The 17,128-nt window shown below is 36.6% G+C and overlaps 1 protein-coding gene across 4 annotated transcripts; it reads right to left on the bottom strand.

The window, feature by feature from the left end:
• Nucleotides 1-540: 540 nt before the first annotated feature.
• Nucleotides 541-15,765, bottom strand: pbx2 (pre-B-cell leukemia homeobox 2). Of its 4 annotated transcripts, none has more exons than XM_053487727.1 (9): nt 15,391-15,753; nt 14,686-14,759; nt 10,382-10,626; nt 8,985-9,175; nt 8,711-8,846; nt 7,988-8,129; nt 5,811-5,881; nt 5,562-5,606; nt 541-1,322 (listed from the first exon to the last, which is right to left on the bottom strand). In XM_053487727.1, exons 1-9 carry the CDS (start codon nt 15,627-15,629, stop codon nt 1,248-1,250), a joined length of 1,218 nt encoding a protein of 405 aa, XP_053343702.1. In that variant the 5' UTR covers nt 15,630-15,753; the 3' UTR covers nt 541-1,247. The 4 variants fall into 4 exon arrangements, with proteins under 4 accessions (XP_053343702.1, XP_053343701.1, XP_053343705.1 ...); XM_053487726.1 differs by having other exon boundaries at nt 5,811-5,905; nt 15,391-15,743; XM_053487730.1 differs by lacking the exon at nt 5,562-5,606 and having other exon boundaries at nt 15,391-15,765.
• Between the last annotated feature and the right edge of the window lie 1,363 nt (nt 15,766-17,128).

Raw genomic sequence — 17,128 nt, 5'->3', positions numbered from 1 at the left:
AAATTTCATCACAAGTCCCGGTTTGCCTTGAATACCCCATAAAATAGTCTATTCCAACTTGGACGGAGTAAACTTCTAGACTATTTTATAAATATCTTGTTTAAAAAACTTTTAAAAAAATGAAGGTTTCTTACACAACATACCCGTTTTGTCAGATTATCACCACATCTAAATATTATGATCAGAGTTGGGTTTAACATGTTACCGTAATCTTATTAATTTTCCTGATAACGCAGTAATGTAACACTTTACATTTTAAATGCATGTAATTTGATTACATTTAATAATTAAGTAATTTATTCAAATTTTTAAGTAGTAATTAGTAATAGATTACTTTTTTTAAATAACTTCTCCAACAGTGATTATGATTCATAATACCGCATAATTATGTGTCAAATGAAAACAATTTGTAATAAGTAAAAATTCAGCTACAGGACATCTTAACTGATCGACTATATCAGGAATTTTTCCAAATGAAGGGATTTTTCGCACCTGCCCAGCGGATCCTCAGTGAAATGAGAGGCTCTGTGCTGGCTTGGCTGAATGTGTACACAGACAGTCTTTATTGTAAAAGAGGTAGAGAATACAGGTGTTTCACTGTACAGAGAAAGACAGCACTGTTGATATACGCATTCAAACCGTAAAATAAAGACGGTAAGCACACCCCATTCGGAAAACAGGTACACACAGTAAAAAAAGAGAAACACACACACACACACACACACACACACACACACACACCCACACACAAAAACAAAAGACAAAACGATCTTTGGATTATTCTCTATTGCCCCTTTTAGCCATGCCAATTCATCTCTATCTGAGCGTCAAAAAAAAATAAAAAGAAACAATACAGGTTTAGAGTAGCAGTGATATCAGTAACAATAGTACTATAGTTATAAAGAAAAGCAGACTTGATGCACCTTACAAAGATTCCCCTTCTTCTTCAAAACCCAAATATTGCAGTAACGTATAGTGGAAGTAGTGATGGAAAAAAATAAACAAAACTATAAACAAAAAAATTATAATTAAAAAAAAAAAACATCCGAGTACATGAGTCTAAATAAAAGACATTTCCTTAGTGTCTCTCTCTTTTGTGCACACGCTTTCCAGATATTGACCTTTTTTCCCTTAAAGGAAAAAAAAACTAAACAAAACTAAAAACACTGCACTTTCGCAGAAGAGTGACCATCGTTCTCTCCGTTATCTCCTTGTCTCTCAGACGCGTCAGGGAACGGCGGTGGCCATCAGTCTGAATTGTCGGAGGCCTCACTTCCGGGTGGAGAGGGAGGCGTGTTCTGTTCCTGCCAGGTTCCGTTAGTCTACACACACACACACACACACACACACACACACACACACACACACACACACACACATAAAAGTGAAAACACAAATAAGGTAAGCACTCATGAATAACCAGTCCACTATTTATGTCCACTATTTACTAAGTTGCGCGTATGGCCGTAAGCCGTTCAAAACTTACTACAAATTTTATAAACATTTTTTCAGTCAGAGAAAGTCATTTCGGCACGCGTTCAAAAGTTACGTGATTTTCCGCACATTGTTTTAGGGCTGCAACAACTATTCGATAATTATCGATAATGAAATTTGTTGTCAACGAACGCCATTATCGATTAGTTGGGCTGCTCACGTCACTGAGGAGCGCGACCACAAGATGCACAAATACACAAAGATACACAGCCACTCGCGCAATGGAGGTTACAGAAGCAACTGCAGGAAAAAGCGTGCGCCCCGAATCCTCCAAAATATGGAAGCAATTTACATTAAACGCCTCTAAGAAGACGGTAACCTGCACGCTATGCAAGACTGAGCTTTCATGGCATGTCATGCACGAACACCTAAAAACATGTTGCCGAAACGTCAGCAGGGTCGGTAAAAACTGTATCTCTTCATCGTGTAAAAGTTGTATAGTTTAAGTGCTTTTGTTTAAACTGTTTTCTCTAACTTCGGGAAAGTTGCGCTAGATCTGTTCACGTGCTACTGGCTAGCATAACATTGCGCAATCACCTATGAGCAATAGTGATTAGTTAAATGGCGCTACTTTAGATTAGCTTAAATTACACGGTGCGAATAACAGTAGAATATTACATTTAGTGATTGTTGTGGTTTTCAGTGAATGCAAATAACACAATAATAACAGTACATTTGTGACTATTAGCTTTTTGCATTTCTACATTTTTTTTTATAGTCCACTACAAAGTTAACTTGCAACAAACGTAATTTACTGTGGTTTTACTTTTGCATACATCATTTTATTATACAAAATTACATTATTTTAGCTTCTTATATCTTAACAACTGAATGTCAGTGTATTTTTTTAAATTTATATATATATATATATATATATATATATATATATATATATATATATATATAAAAAAAACCGCCCAACTAATCGATTATTAAAATAATCGTTGGTTGCAGTCCTGCATTGTTTTTGTAATACTGGTCATATGTTTGGGTTGCTAGAATAGATTATGTGCATTTATGTTAATTCTTATGACAAAATTTGTACTGCAATACGATGTTTCGCCTTAAGAACTCGCCACCAAAATCAAATTAAATTCCGCTGTACATCCATTGAAAAGATTTTTACAATGCAGAGCCTCAGGCGGGAGCAGCCGTTATGATATTATTAGGATACCAGAAAGATCATTTGATTTGTTTCGCGACTCTAATTACCACAATTATAAAAATAAATACCTGTATCCAAGGTTGTATATAAATTATTTTCCTTTTGAATTTTGTTATAACTCTAAACAAACAATTTGTTCCTGCCACACAAGATGATGTACTGCCTACCGATGAGTGAAGCGTTTAGAGCGCAGATTATAGAGTGCAACATGTATAGAAGTGCAACATGTTACCACCTCAAATGAAACCATATATAAACAAAAGATTATATATAGATGTACAGATAGTGACATGCGATTTGCCACAAGAAAATCACGATAAATCATGACTACCTGAACCTTCGCCCCACAATCTCTATTAATTTCTATTTAGAAAAGTGATTTTAAAAATGTCATTAACTTTTTTTTGATTGATTTAACATTAAAAAGCAGCGCTCTGTAAAATCTTCCGAGATCATTCCCTGATCATTTATAATTAACCCCCATTTTTTATTCATCACATACATTAAATCTGGTCTACAGTTTCGAAAAATAGTGAGCATGAATTTATGAAACAACAAACAAACGAACAGTACAAAACCACAGGAAACCACAGCAGTAGCTACAAGGAACATGCTCTAATAATTAGTTCAACAATGAAGTGTGATGTGTAAGTCTAAATAAGAAAGCAGTGTGCGGGTCTTTTTGATTTTAGAGCGACGCCAAAAACCGGAAGCGTCTGTGCATTTGTAATGAGGGGATTATTTACAATATTTATTATAATATGGATTATTTGAAGTCAGCGCATGCCCCGTGTAGGTCAACACACTCAGATAATATATATATATATATATATTATTATTAGTAGGAGTAGTAGTAAAATACACCACTTTGTAAACCTTTAAAATTAAAACCAAATTAAAGTTCTGTGGTTCACTGAGCATACGAGTCTGAGGTCGCAATAAACAAACTGCCCTGTCCTGAAAGAGTGTGGGGAAGATAGTCAGTGAAAAGCACAGTCCACGGGTCAGACTCATTATTTAAAACTTTAAAAAGTGTTTTTTTTTTTTGTTATTTAAGATTTATATATAAATCCTACACAGGTATTTTTTTTTAAATTGTTTGTGGCTTATAACTTATCATCTCACATCAATATGGCACAATCCTAGACTACCGTTATACAGTATATACACACATTAATTAAGCCTTAAATTTGACTGCCTATATTATGGTTATAAAATAAATAGAAAAGTTTTTCGATTCCAGGCTGCAAAACTGTCTTTTTATTTTCCATCATGTTATAATTATATATATGTTATAATAATAATTAATAAAAAAAAAATAAATAAATAAAAAATCTCGTTAGGTTAATATGTTGTCACAGAAAAAGAAAATGTAAATAAAAAAATGTGAAAAAAAATGTGATTGAACATTATAATTTCAAAGGGATGAAATGTTAAATAATATTTTCTATAAAAATGCAGGGCTACTGGTATATACTGTACATTCATGCCAGTACATTTACAAAGCCTAATATTTGTCTAGCTTGATTATGGTTTTAAAATAAACTAGGGCTGCAAGAAAGGATTTTAATTTATTTATTTTCAGATTTTGAATTAAATTGCGATATTAAACTACTGAATGAATGATTTTGTATTCAAACTTATTACAGTTAATAGCAAATAACCACACTAAGTGTGTGTTTGCTAATATTTATATTTATTTATAATCTCAAAAAAAAACAGAAAGAAATAGTTAATAAACTCTACATAAATTCCAGATTACGCATATAATACCCGTTATAAACCGCAGGTTATTACGATTAAACCATTGCACGGGTCCAACTGCATGACAATTTTTGGCACTAAAATAAACTCTGCATCATAAAGTTATTTACTGAAATCTATTTGACACCAACGGCGGCCCCTGGATGCTGCTTTTCTTTTTAGAGTTAAACCATCACACAAAATAAAAATAATTTACTGAAATACGTGATTTCTTGTAGTGTGTACTTTTGTTAGTAATCATGTTACTAACGCAGCTTGTATTCTAGATTCGATCTGTAAACCTGCACAACAGTGTGATATTAAGTTAGTTGTTTATTTGTAACATTTGCAACATAGAACATCACACACTTGTTCAAGTCTCGTTTTGTTTGTTTGTATTAGGATTTATTGCCATATCAGCTTCTTAGGCTATTTCATGGCAGATACATTTTAAACATGAAATTAATTTATTAGAACCAATATAATATGTTATAATGTAAGGAATTTAAAGGGTTGTGATAAAAAGTAAAAAAAATAAATAAATAAATAATAATAATAATAATAAAATAAATAAATATCACATTATAACATGGCCTTAACCAGAAGAACAAGACTTTACATAAGGTTCTTTTGGCCTTTTTTTTGTTTTTTTTCTTAACAGTATTAAAACTTGGGCAGGTCAAAAGGATATGTTTAATGGTTAGAGTAGTGCTTGAAGTCTCGTTTTAATACAACAGAACCCGAGTTCTGTCAGGAGTGATAAAAAGAGGATTCGAATTAAACTAAAAATGATTAGTTGAGGAAAATGGATTGAAATGGGAAGTGGGTTGAAATCACGCATGAGCACATGAACAGAAAAGTGCGAGGCGAGAGTAGCTTGGTGGTTAAGACTGACCGGAAGGTCAAAGGTTTAAATCCCAGCACCGCCAAGCTAAGCTACCACCATTGTTCCATTGAGCAACACCCTCACAACCCCCAGGAGCTCAGATGTATAATGAGATGAGCGTAACTCCCTCTGGATGAAGGTGTCTGCCAAATGGCTTAAATGTAAATGAATGTAAATGTAAAAGAAACAGCCACATTCCCGGCAGCTTGAACTTTTTCACACAATCGTGTCACCATTTATTTTTAAAGCATGCGTATGTAATGATCTCCTCACCCGGCTCTCTCTGGGACTATAGAGTCTTTCTGAAAAGCGCGAGTCCTACCAGAGAGAGAGAGGACAAGGAAGAAATTAGGTGGTTTACACACAGAAACAAACACACAATTGTTACACATTTTGTATACATATACAGTACGTGTATGTGTATACAAGCACAAAATAACACAAATGCGTCCATGCACCGGGAACAGGCAGCATGCATCATGGGGTAATGAAAGAGGAGAAAAGACGGTGAAAGGGTCTAACCTGAGCCCCCATGTGGTAACCAGGCTGCTCTCCGTTCACTGGAGGAACTCCGAGGAAGAGATCAGCTGACCCTGAGAGGGAGAAGGACCCTGAGCCTGGGAGAAGTGTGTGTGTGTGCGTGTGTGTGTACAGTATGTGTGGGACAAAAGGTTATCTGTAAAAAAGACATGCTCAATTTCCCTTTTATTAACCGCCCCCCCCCCCGCCCCACACACACACACACACACACACACACACACACACACACACACACACACACACAGAGCAGCATCTGCTCATTATTACTTTGCGCACTGCAACCATGCCGATTTAATTCCTCTTCATAATCACATCTGATGATCTACTTAGTGATGAGTCACTTAATATCAAGTTACAGCTAGCATGAGTCCAAGTAACGTAATACAAAAAACCTGATTAAGATAATTAGTGCCGATATCCTTCATATTTATTACTAGCACACTTCTGGCCTCACACACACACACAGACGGGGGTTTGATGTCTAAGGTTTGCTTCTTTCGCCTTTGCACTGGAGTGTCATGGCTAACGTCTCGAACGCGCAACAGTTATCAGTTCTGTGATGTGGGTTAAGACACGGTCACTTTCATATATGAACACGTACCTCAACTTTTTGGTTATTTTTTTTTTTTGGCAAGAAATGTTTTAGTCCATCTTTCTGTACCTTCTCGATGTTGAAGAAGGACTTGTATGTATAAACAAGGGAAAACAAATATATATATATATATATATATATATATATATATATATATATATATATATAATTACTTATAATATTTATTTTTGTATGTTTTTTTTTTACACAGTATATATGAAATATTATTCTTTTTTTTATTAAACAATACAGAATAACAACAGGGCATTCTGTTATCTTAAAATAATCGACGTGGGGGGACAGAGTCACCTTTGCTCGTGTTTTATTCCTCTTACACCGCTTTCCCATGAATTACAATTGTATTAATTAAAGAACGACCAGATCAAAGTTTTTACCTGGTTAAAGTTATGTTTAAAAAAAATTAAAAATTTAACATATAGCTTCACTTTTGACTGTTCCAGAGCACTGACGCTGGAGACTGCTTCCACAGGCATTAATTAAACTTTTCCAGACAGAATATATTTTATACCATTTTAACCGATAGAGATGAAGGGAAGTAAAATTTATTAAACTGAATTATGGGTAATTTCTGGTGGGTTCTCACATTACCCTGTAAGATATACAGTGTGCAATCACATCTAAAAACCTGTCTGTGTGTTACTTTCTCTATTGCTGCTGGATTTCTGAAATTTTCTTCAGTATCTATCTTAAACCGTATCATAATATCTTAGGGTGGGAATTCACTTTCCCCCCCCCCCCCTTTTTTTTTAACAACTTTATATTTCATATAAGCCAAAAATGTATATACACTTCGGAAAAGAAAAACATTAACTTTATATTACTACATATGTACATATACTTACGCATATAATACTAACTCTATTGCTACATTAATATACATTAGAATAAAATATGGTAATATTATTAATACTATATTAATATAATGTACATCATACTGTAGTTCTTTTCCTGAAGTGTGAATGCATTTATTTGTCTGACTCTATAAAAATAGACTGTAAACTAACTGTTCCTCTATGATCCTACAGGTGGCGCACTATTAACTATTCAGGTATTAGCATTAGCATTGTCCTGTGTGATTGGAGCGGATTATTTGCTTATCTTTTTAGAATTGTAAATCTGTGGGGAAAAATACTAACAAAAAAAAAGAAATTTAATATCGCGATACAAATCGAATCGGCACCTGGGTATCACGGTATCGTATCGGGTGATCCCTATTGATTCCCGTCCCTGATAATCGATGCCAATGTGTTAGACTGAGCTGCTGTGACAGGAAATCAAACACCACTTACAGAAGAGTCCAGAATTCAGTGCTGCTTTGCTATAATGATGTTTAAGGCATGTACATAAAGATGTGGTGTATATATATTTATTTAGATCAATTATGTATTTATGAAGAACGTATGCGAGACAGATCCACATCACCTTGTCGGCGGCATAAGGCTCACAGCTCCAGTGCAAAAGTTAAGAAGCAAACGCTTGTTGCTTAAGAGAACTAAAAACAATTGAAATTTTTTTTTTTTTAAATTACTTGGTCTCTAAAACATACCGGTAGAGTTGGGCGTTTGGGGCGATCCCTCTCTCTGCGTCGCCCCCATGGCCGTCTTCATGGCATAAATGTTGGCCTCTTCCTGGAACTTGCCGATGTTTTTCTTGTAGCGGATCCTCTTGTTGCCAAACCAGTTGGACACCTGTTACGATACGGAGCCAACGTGAAACCGAACGCCAGCAGAGATCAATAAATCAATCTGCTAGCACCGAGAGACAGGACGGGCTTATCCGCGTTTACATCCGTCCGTAATAAAAATAACAGCGAAATAATGAATAAACAACACATCAACGGGGCCTGATTTTCCACTTCGGTTTGTGTATATAAAACACAAAGTGTGATCAATTACACCATATTCATCTTTCCTAGTGATTACATCCTGTCAAAATAGGTTGTTGCTCTCCCCCCCCACACACACACACTTTTAGCAAAAGCTTACCAGCCATGTAAAGGCTTTGTTGTATCATGTTACTCTGTTTGTTGTTTCGTTACTAAGAGAAGCTCAGTCTCGGCGGCTCACATCCCCCACATATCTTAAACCACAGAAAGGTTACCACAGTTACTAGACGCTTGCTTCTTCGTTTTAATTATACTATTCAGAATATCGTTTTTCAGTTTCGGCCCAGATGTTAATCATCTCGCAACTCCTTTTATTTTCATTACGTTGAGAACTTTCTACACACGTCATATGCTGGACAGGCGTTACCGTTAGGGTTGTGTTACCTGAGAGATGGTGATGCCGCACTGTTTGGCGAGCTCCTCCTTGGCCTCCTCGCTGGGATACGGGTTAGACAGGTGCGAGTAGAAGTACTCGTTCAGCACCTCCGTGGCCTGCTTGCTGAAGTTGCGTCTCTTGCGCCTGGCACGTCAGAGTTACGCAGTTATGTCAATATTCTCCCCAAACGATCTCAACTCATCGGCTTATCATCAAGCCGGAACGAGAGTGCAAATATTTACAAGCGCAAACATGGACACTGTACACAAAACACACTCGCACCTGGCGTCCAGGAAGCGGGAGCGGAGGATCATGACCGCCTCGCAAGTGCTCTGTTTAAGCTGCGTCTGGATGGAGCTGAACTTGCGGTGGATGATGGCCACCATGCGCTCGATCTCGCGCGGCGACACAGGCCGCGTACGCGACTGCTCGCGCAGCAGGTTCATGACGTGGGTGGTGAACTCGCTGCATGCCTGGAACACGTGAGGGAGAAGCCGGTAAATAAGCAAACGTGTACTTAAACCTGACAAAATGTTTAACAGTGATATTTCTGAGAGGGGTCTCCAGTGTTAATGCTACAACATTTTTGTTTCTTTATTAGTAGCAGGACAGAAACAAAAACAGGAATCAGTGCCATTCACAAACAATCCACATCATTATAAGGGCGCTTTGTCATAAGGAAAATAGGGCTGAAACGATTCTTCGAGTAAATAGATTACAAAAAAAATATTAAGGCAAAATCTTCTGCCTCGACGCTTCTTTTAATAAATTTTACAAACTTGCGTTATGTTTCTGCGCAATTATCTGCTTCTCGATGCAAGCAGCCAGTAAACACAGACGAAGAAGCATAATCATTTTAAATACCTTTTTTCTTTTTTGCAATTCTTTATAATAAAAATGTATGTAACTGTAGTGCACTTAATTCATCTCAGTCAACTTTAAGCTATTCCTTGTATTGTGAATAATGACAATGTTTATTTTTGATAAAATGCTGATTTTACTAAAAAGAAAACTAATTAATCTTTGTTTCACTTATATATTTTACGTTGCTGTTTAATTAAGCAAAAGTACATTTTATCCGAAATTTTTTGGTAGAATACCCGATTACTAAAATACCCGATAGCTACAACACTAGTGGTGTGTATGTATACAGTTTATTATGCACTTTATTATGCCTTGTTACGATCGCGTGAAGGCCGGTCCGTTAATGACCGTCCCACATAAAATCAGACAGAGCTGATCTACACGATCGATTACAGCGTTTTAGATGAAGATGAGCGATTACTGCGTCTGATCCTGGATCGATACGGCCTCTCGCGTCACAGCTATCAGATGAAAGTTAATCTTTTATCCGGTGTGCAGATTATTGACCGGAATGATTTTCACGTTCACGTCTCAAAAGCCAGGCTGCTTCAGGACACAGCAGCTCATGCAACGAGTCGAAATCTGATGTTTAACCAAACTACACATGATACTCATGATCTGATTTGCCACCTAAATTCCCAAGGTAGCTTCTCCTCTTACTTATTCGAACAGGAAGAGGGTGGGCGGGTCGTAGGAACGAGTTTACTAAGATCTGGTTTCAGATCACGCTACGATTTGAGTGTGCGGTCTAAACATAGCCCTTGTGACTGATGCACTGTCCTACTCTTGCTCCCTCCCGTCGCCTCTCCGCTGACCTGCTCATATTTCTCCAGCTCGGTGTGGTAGATCGTGCGAATCTGGCTCAGCTTCTGTTTGTAGTCCGAGTGCTCCAGAGAGCTGTCCGGAGACATGCCGCCCGAGCTGGTCGCAGCGGAGACGGCGGCGGCGGCTCCTCCTCCTTTCTCCGGGCCGGCCACGCCCTCGGCCAGGAGCATGTTGTCCAGTCGGACGAGCTGCGGATCCGGCGGCTCCTCCTCCTGCGCGTTTCGCATGGACAGACCTGCCGAGAACGTAAAAAAAACGTGATTTAGGTATACGGTCGTGCAAATGTTTGACAAGCATGAATCATATCAGGATCGTAGAAAGAAGCTAAACTGAACCTACACACATTGCAATCGCAAACTACAGTAGTAAATCCACAAACAACTTGGAAAAATTCTTAAGTTGGTCTTTAGCCAGAAATTCAGACAAAGATAAAATTTTACTTAAAAAAAAAAAGAAAACTTTTTTTAACAAAACTGGACATGCATGCAACCCCATACTTACAGTACGTCAGTAACACATGGTAAAAATGGTTTATACTTTGCGTGAGCGTGCATTATCATGACGCCTGCACTTTTTGCCCTTCTTACACGCACACATGTAAGATTTAAAAGCAACATTCCTTCCACCGCATGTAAGAGCTAAATGCATTTTCATGTTAAACACACCGACGAGCTCCTGATTCTCGTTAAAGCTTTTTCCCGTCATGATCACAGTCTCAATTTCAAAACACTGACCGTATAGAGTTTTCTATGTCTAAATGCGGCTTTTTTTTTTATATATATACCGAAACACTAACTGTAAATGAAAGGAATTAGTAATACTCTGTTATAACCTAAAACACAACGCTACTTCGTTCAGTAGACACACAGACATTTTTTTGCAGAACTACAGCATAATAGTGAAGTAGACTAAAAACAGTGTCGTACTAATTTTAACACATCTTGTCTAAAAGCGACTCGCCGTAGCATCTGAATCAAATACATGAAAACCGCATTCAAATTGTGAAACATTTAAAATTCCAAAAAAAACGCAATTTTAATGAACTCTCCCATGCTTACAACTGGTTATTTGGGTCAAAAGACTGAAACATTTATGTTACATAAGTTACGAGGAAACACATTTACTGCAACAAAACGAAGACATGAAAATAATCCCTTTAATCTGCTTTTCAAGTCAAATAAAACAACAATTAAAGAAGTTATCAACGTCTGGACTAATCTCAAGACAATTTAACTTGAATACTTAAAGATAACTCTTTATCATTATGTTGGAAGAGTGTGGGTGCTCCATCTATTAAGATGTGGATAAAGTGAATATTTAACTGTGTCGAACTGAACAGGCTAACTTATATTCCCTGTGTAAAGATTCTGATCAGCTATAGGAGCCATACATAAATATCATAAATATAATGTAAAATAAAAGTGTAGGCCTAATTGTAGACTTTATAAATACCATTTGTAACAAACTGTTTTGTTTTTTTATTTTTGTTTATTATTAGTAGTAAATGTGAACTGAATATGCATGTTTTTTTCACAGTCTTACATTTTTACATACTTTACATATTTCTACTTCATTTTATTGTACCAAAAGATAGTAGATTTTTTATTTTTTTTAATTCTTTCCTGTTAGCATTTATGCCTCCTTACTTCCTTATTTTCTTTTCAAGGTCACAAACAGTCGTGTAAGCATTTCAATGTGTATCATACTGTGTATGGTTGTGTACGTGACAAATAAAAATGTTAATTTCAATGCGTAAAACGGTATATGCTTGTGTATTTGTTTGGGTGTTCATTAGAATATTTTGTCACTACATGTCTAATTGATATGGGTTTATAAAACAATAGGAGTTCAAAACCAAAAAAAAGGTAGCTCCTAAGTCTATTTTTACACAGACGATATTTCTTCAAGCCGAATAGAGATTTCAACTTGACTGCTTACGTGGACGCTGATCTGATAAGGCGTGTGTGTACATGCATGAAGTGGTTCTTCCTGCTGTGAAGGATTTAATCTGCTGACAAATAAAAAAAGTTTCTTTTTCCTTTAACTCTGAGGTCGGAGTTAAGCTTTCAAGCTTTTCCATTAAATCCCGCCATCTGCGTTACGATTGGTTAAAAGAACCCAGTCTCCTCTATAATTGATTAGATGTATTATTACGCGTGAAATGGCGAGCCAATCAGTGCTCTTGCCTCAGGCAGAGGCCCGGTGGATGAAGGTCTGACAAAGACTGATATGGGAGAGTTTACAGATCAGCAACGTTTCCTTCCCGGACACTCGGCCCATCACCTTATGTTACCCCACATGGGGCAAACATGCACAGAAAGAATACATGTATTCCACCAAGAGAGGAACAATTAAGAACAAGTGTTTACACGATTAATATTTACCTATTTGAGGGACTATTAAAAGTTTACACACAATCATTTTGACCCGTTTTAAAACACTACCACTGAAAACTTATCTTTAATATTTTTAATTTGTAAAATGATAAAATAAAGCTAAACATAAGGGAGAGTTTTAGAGTTTCTCTTTCAGCCCCACTTGCAAACCAAGCGACCCCATGTGTGGGGTCATGACCCCTAGACCTTGGGATAGCCTGTTTTAGACTGCTGCCCAGTCCTAATATAGAAAAATAATCAACAGCACTCTGAAACACTGAAGCAGTTTTCTAACAAAAGCAATTTTTCAACTAATATGTACTCACTGTGTTTTGAGACTTAAAAGATATAGAGATTTATTCTGAACTTAAATAACTTTAAATTACTGAACATCTTGTCATACATTTCAGAAGGGCTGGGAATCACCAGTCACTGATATCTAGGTGCCTATATATAAGCATTTTATATAATAAGTATAAGGATTCAATATTAAATGGTTCCCAGATTTTGTTACAGATTTAATGAGTAATTAAATACAGCCCGTTCATTATAACGTTAGTTTTCTCGCTTAAAATCCAAGCGCAGCTTTTAAACAATATAAAATAACTTGAAATACAAAAGTTTAAAACTTAACTGAGCAGCACGAATTTGTCTTACACCATAATTACTATTTCTAAATAAACTTAGCAAATAAGTCACCTCTACAACAAAAAAAAAAAAAAGAGATGAAAATTGGTCAGAGTGTAGCACTATAGGGATCGACTATAGGGTTATAAAGAAATGGTCACATTTTAATGTCTCAAATGCCTCCAAAGTGTTAAAACTCAACTTGACAGTGAGGGTGGCGACTGAAAACCAGCCAATTCTGGTCAATGGTTGGTTGACTGATTAACCTGTTTTTTAAATAAAATTTTAATAAAAAAAAAAAAAAAAAACGATTTTGGATTTAGTGTGACGATACATGAATCACCACACAAAAGAATCACAAATCATAACCAAATCGATTTTTCACTACTAAATCACTACTAAGTTTCTGAAGACATTCCTGTAATGATATTCTTGCTGTTATAAAGCACTGACACTGGAGACTCCTTCCAGAAGTATTAAACAAACATCTGCTCACAGAAGCCTTCCATCATAACAAGTACACAGGGTATTACCAAACCATGTAAATAGATCAGTGGAAGGATCTGTACTATAAAACACTTCAGAAAATATCTAATAATAATAATAATAATAAAGTATTACTGATAAATCTGTTTAATTGGACTATTTTGGTATTGATTATTTTCTTACAACAGTACATATGGTTGTACAAGAGTCCATTTGTTTTGCGCTTTTATACTTTTCTATGTTACTGCTTAGAAACTTCTGGAACATTTATTTTATTTTATTAACAACTCATTAGAAATCTTTGTGAAAATAGTCCAAAAGTATTGTATGGCACCTAAATGTATTAGATCATGTTTTCCTATTTTTAAACATTTTCCCCCACTAAAATATGTGAAAACAAAGTGATTACCACAGCATTGTTTAAGTTAAATACACTTCCAGTTAGCTTAATGCTAAACAAGAGGTAGCTTAGCACAGCTGAAAACATTTGTTTTAAAAGATGAGAAACAAGTCCTTTTAACATGATAAAAACGTTAAAAGCCGGTGACATTTAAGCAAATTTAGGGATGTCTTATAAATATTATAAGTTATTATGTATACACAAATACCAGAAATAAATGCTTAAAAAAGACAAAAGAGGTGGATCTGCTTTGCGCCATTAACCTCAGATTGTCGCTTTTGTCCAACATGGCGTCTCTCTCTGTCTGTCTGTCTCTATCTGGCTTGCTTGCAATTTCGCTGTAAACTTTTATATAAATTGATTTCCATGCAAAAGTGCAATGTTTAGATCACATTATTAAACTTACCTGTTTTTTCTTTAATTTCGCAAAGCACGCTGAATAAAGCCGGTTTCATTCGGTGACAGTTCAGGGCATGTTTTCTGTAAGGTTTAAACAAACAAACAAACTGCATTTATGTTTTTTTAAAAATTATTTTAACTAAAATGCACCAAATCTAAACAATCTTGCTTTATTTGTTTTTGGCTAATAAAACGAACGCTCATTCTTTCATATTTAATAACATGACCCAAATGCAAAAGCCGAAACTTCGGCTTGAATGCTAAGTTATCCCTGGTTAGCCTACAGTGTTGTCTTTCATTTTACACACATACACAAAAATAAATTAATAAAAATACATAATTCTTCTTTGATACAATGTTAATGATACCACTGGAGTGGGTCTACTGTATTTTTATTATTATTTTGAACTTTATTACACGATTTTGCTGAGGAGTAGGTCAATAGCTCTGCTAGCTAGCAACAACGTAAACAATACAGTACACCCGATATCCAATGACTGCATTAGGACATAAATTCATCTCTTAGTGTATAAACTATACACTAAAAATAGCTATACCGTTATCATTTGTGAGATGCATTAAAGCATACAGTGCAGCTTCGGTAGTTCGCTAAATGCTAGCTATGCTTAACTTAACGCACAAAACTTTTGTTTTCGGGCACGAAGCCAAAGCCGTTCATTAATTAAAAGCTAAAACCTAATTTTCTACTCACTTCGCCTGGGCTTCGTCTAGACTTTGGTCGGTGATGGTCATAATTTGCTGCAAAATATCCCCAATGTCCCGTCTGTTTTCATGCCCGTTTTCTGTTCCCTCGAGGCCCGCGTCGCCATCGGGCCGGTGTTGTGGCGGAGCGTGCACCGAGTTCAGGGCGTGCATTCCCGGGTGAGCGTTCAACGCGAGCCCCCGGCCTGAGTTGGGCCCGTTGCCTGTAATAGGCTGCTGCTGCAACATACCGAGCGTCACATTAATCTAAACCGAGCCAGCTGTTGTTAGTGTGTGTGTGTGTGTGTGTGTGCGTGGCAGCAGGAGTTCACACAAGCACACACCCTCTCCTGTGGATTCACACACTAGGGTCCTCTAGCGATGGGATTTTCATTATGGGATAAAATAAAACTTTTAATGTCATTCTGTAAATGAATGTAAATAATGAAAATACACTCTGCAAAGAAATACCCTTGTGTAAAACCCACCTCCAGGGTCGAGGCTCAGAGTCCCGCCTTTGGGTTGTTGTTGTTTTTTTGCACTGTTTTTTTGGTGGGTTTCCTCTGGGTACTCAGGTTTCCTCCAACAGTGAATCCACAGGGCAAGTTGTGTGCTTTTCTGAACTCCTGCTGCCACACACACACTAACAACAATTGGCTTGGTTTAGATGCCACTCATTGTCTATACCGCTTTATCCTGTATAAAAGGTCATGGAGCCTATCCCAGGAGACTTAGGGCACACATTCATTCACACACAAGGACAATTTGGGAACAGCAGTTAGCCTGATCTGCATGTTTTTGGACTATGGCAGGAAACCCGGAGAACATGCAAGGCAACAGTGCTAAACACTACGTCACCGTGCTGCCTATATAAATACACTGTGCAAAGAAATACCCTTGATAAAAAAGTGTCAAAAACACCTCCAATGTCGAGAGTAAAAGTCCATCTGCTTCGGGTCTTTTGCACACTCCCCGTGGTCAGTGGGTTTCTTCAGGTTACTCCGGTTTCCTCCAACAATCCAAAGACATGCATCTTAAGCTAACTTCTTCTTTTTCTACATCACCGGTCTCATCCTTCCTCATCTTCCTGGACACTTAAAGCCGATTTTCCAGACCAGCCTTTCTTAAAAGATCTAATTCATCCGCGCCTGACCATGTCTTGACTTGTTCTGTGTCCTGAATTCTTTGTCTGCTTTATCCAGTACTTCCAAACACACTCTTCCTTCTCAACGTTTCCCTTCCAGTCACACTCAGCATTTAGTTGGAGTTCTGTAGGTTGCATCACCGCCACCTATAGATCTCTCACTCTCCTCAACTTTCCCATTCTTAAAGCCAACTTGTTTTTGAGAAAGTCCAGTCTTCCTAAAAAAACAACAACAACAACAACAACATGAAATGGTTTCCTATACTTTAAATACTTGTACTATATTGTACTATACAGTACTATACAGTATTGCACATTCTTCTAATCCTGTGCGTCCTGTTTAACTTATACATTTAATTTGTACATTTAAAATTTTTCTTCTTCAATTATTTTTCTATTGCAAATTGTAAATTTGTACACTCAACGCAAATTTTGTACATTTAAAAATTCACATTTATCTCAGCCCCCTTTTTTTGTAGTAAAATCCTTTTTTTCTTCTGTCTGTCCATCCTACCCCACCTTTCTTTTTTTTTAAGGTCATGAACAGCTTTAAAAGCATTTTACTGCACATCATACTGTGTACAGTATGTGACAAAATAAATAA

The sequence above is a fragment of the Clarias gariepinus genome, chromosome 26, assembly GCF_024256425.1.
Source record: "Clarias gariepinus isolate MV-2021 ecotype Netherlands chromosome 26, CGAR_prim_01v2, whole genome shotgun sequence".
In the NCBI taxonomy this organism is placed as follows: domain Eukaryota; kingdom Metazoa; phylum Chordata; class Actinopteri; order Siluriformes; family Clariidae; genus Clarias; species Clarias gariepinus.
This window is presented reverse-complemented; position numbering and strand designations above follow the sequence as displayed.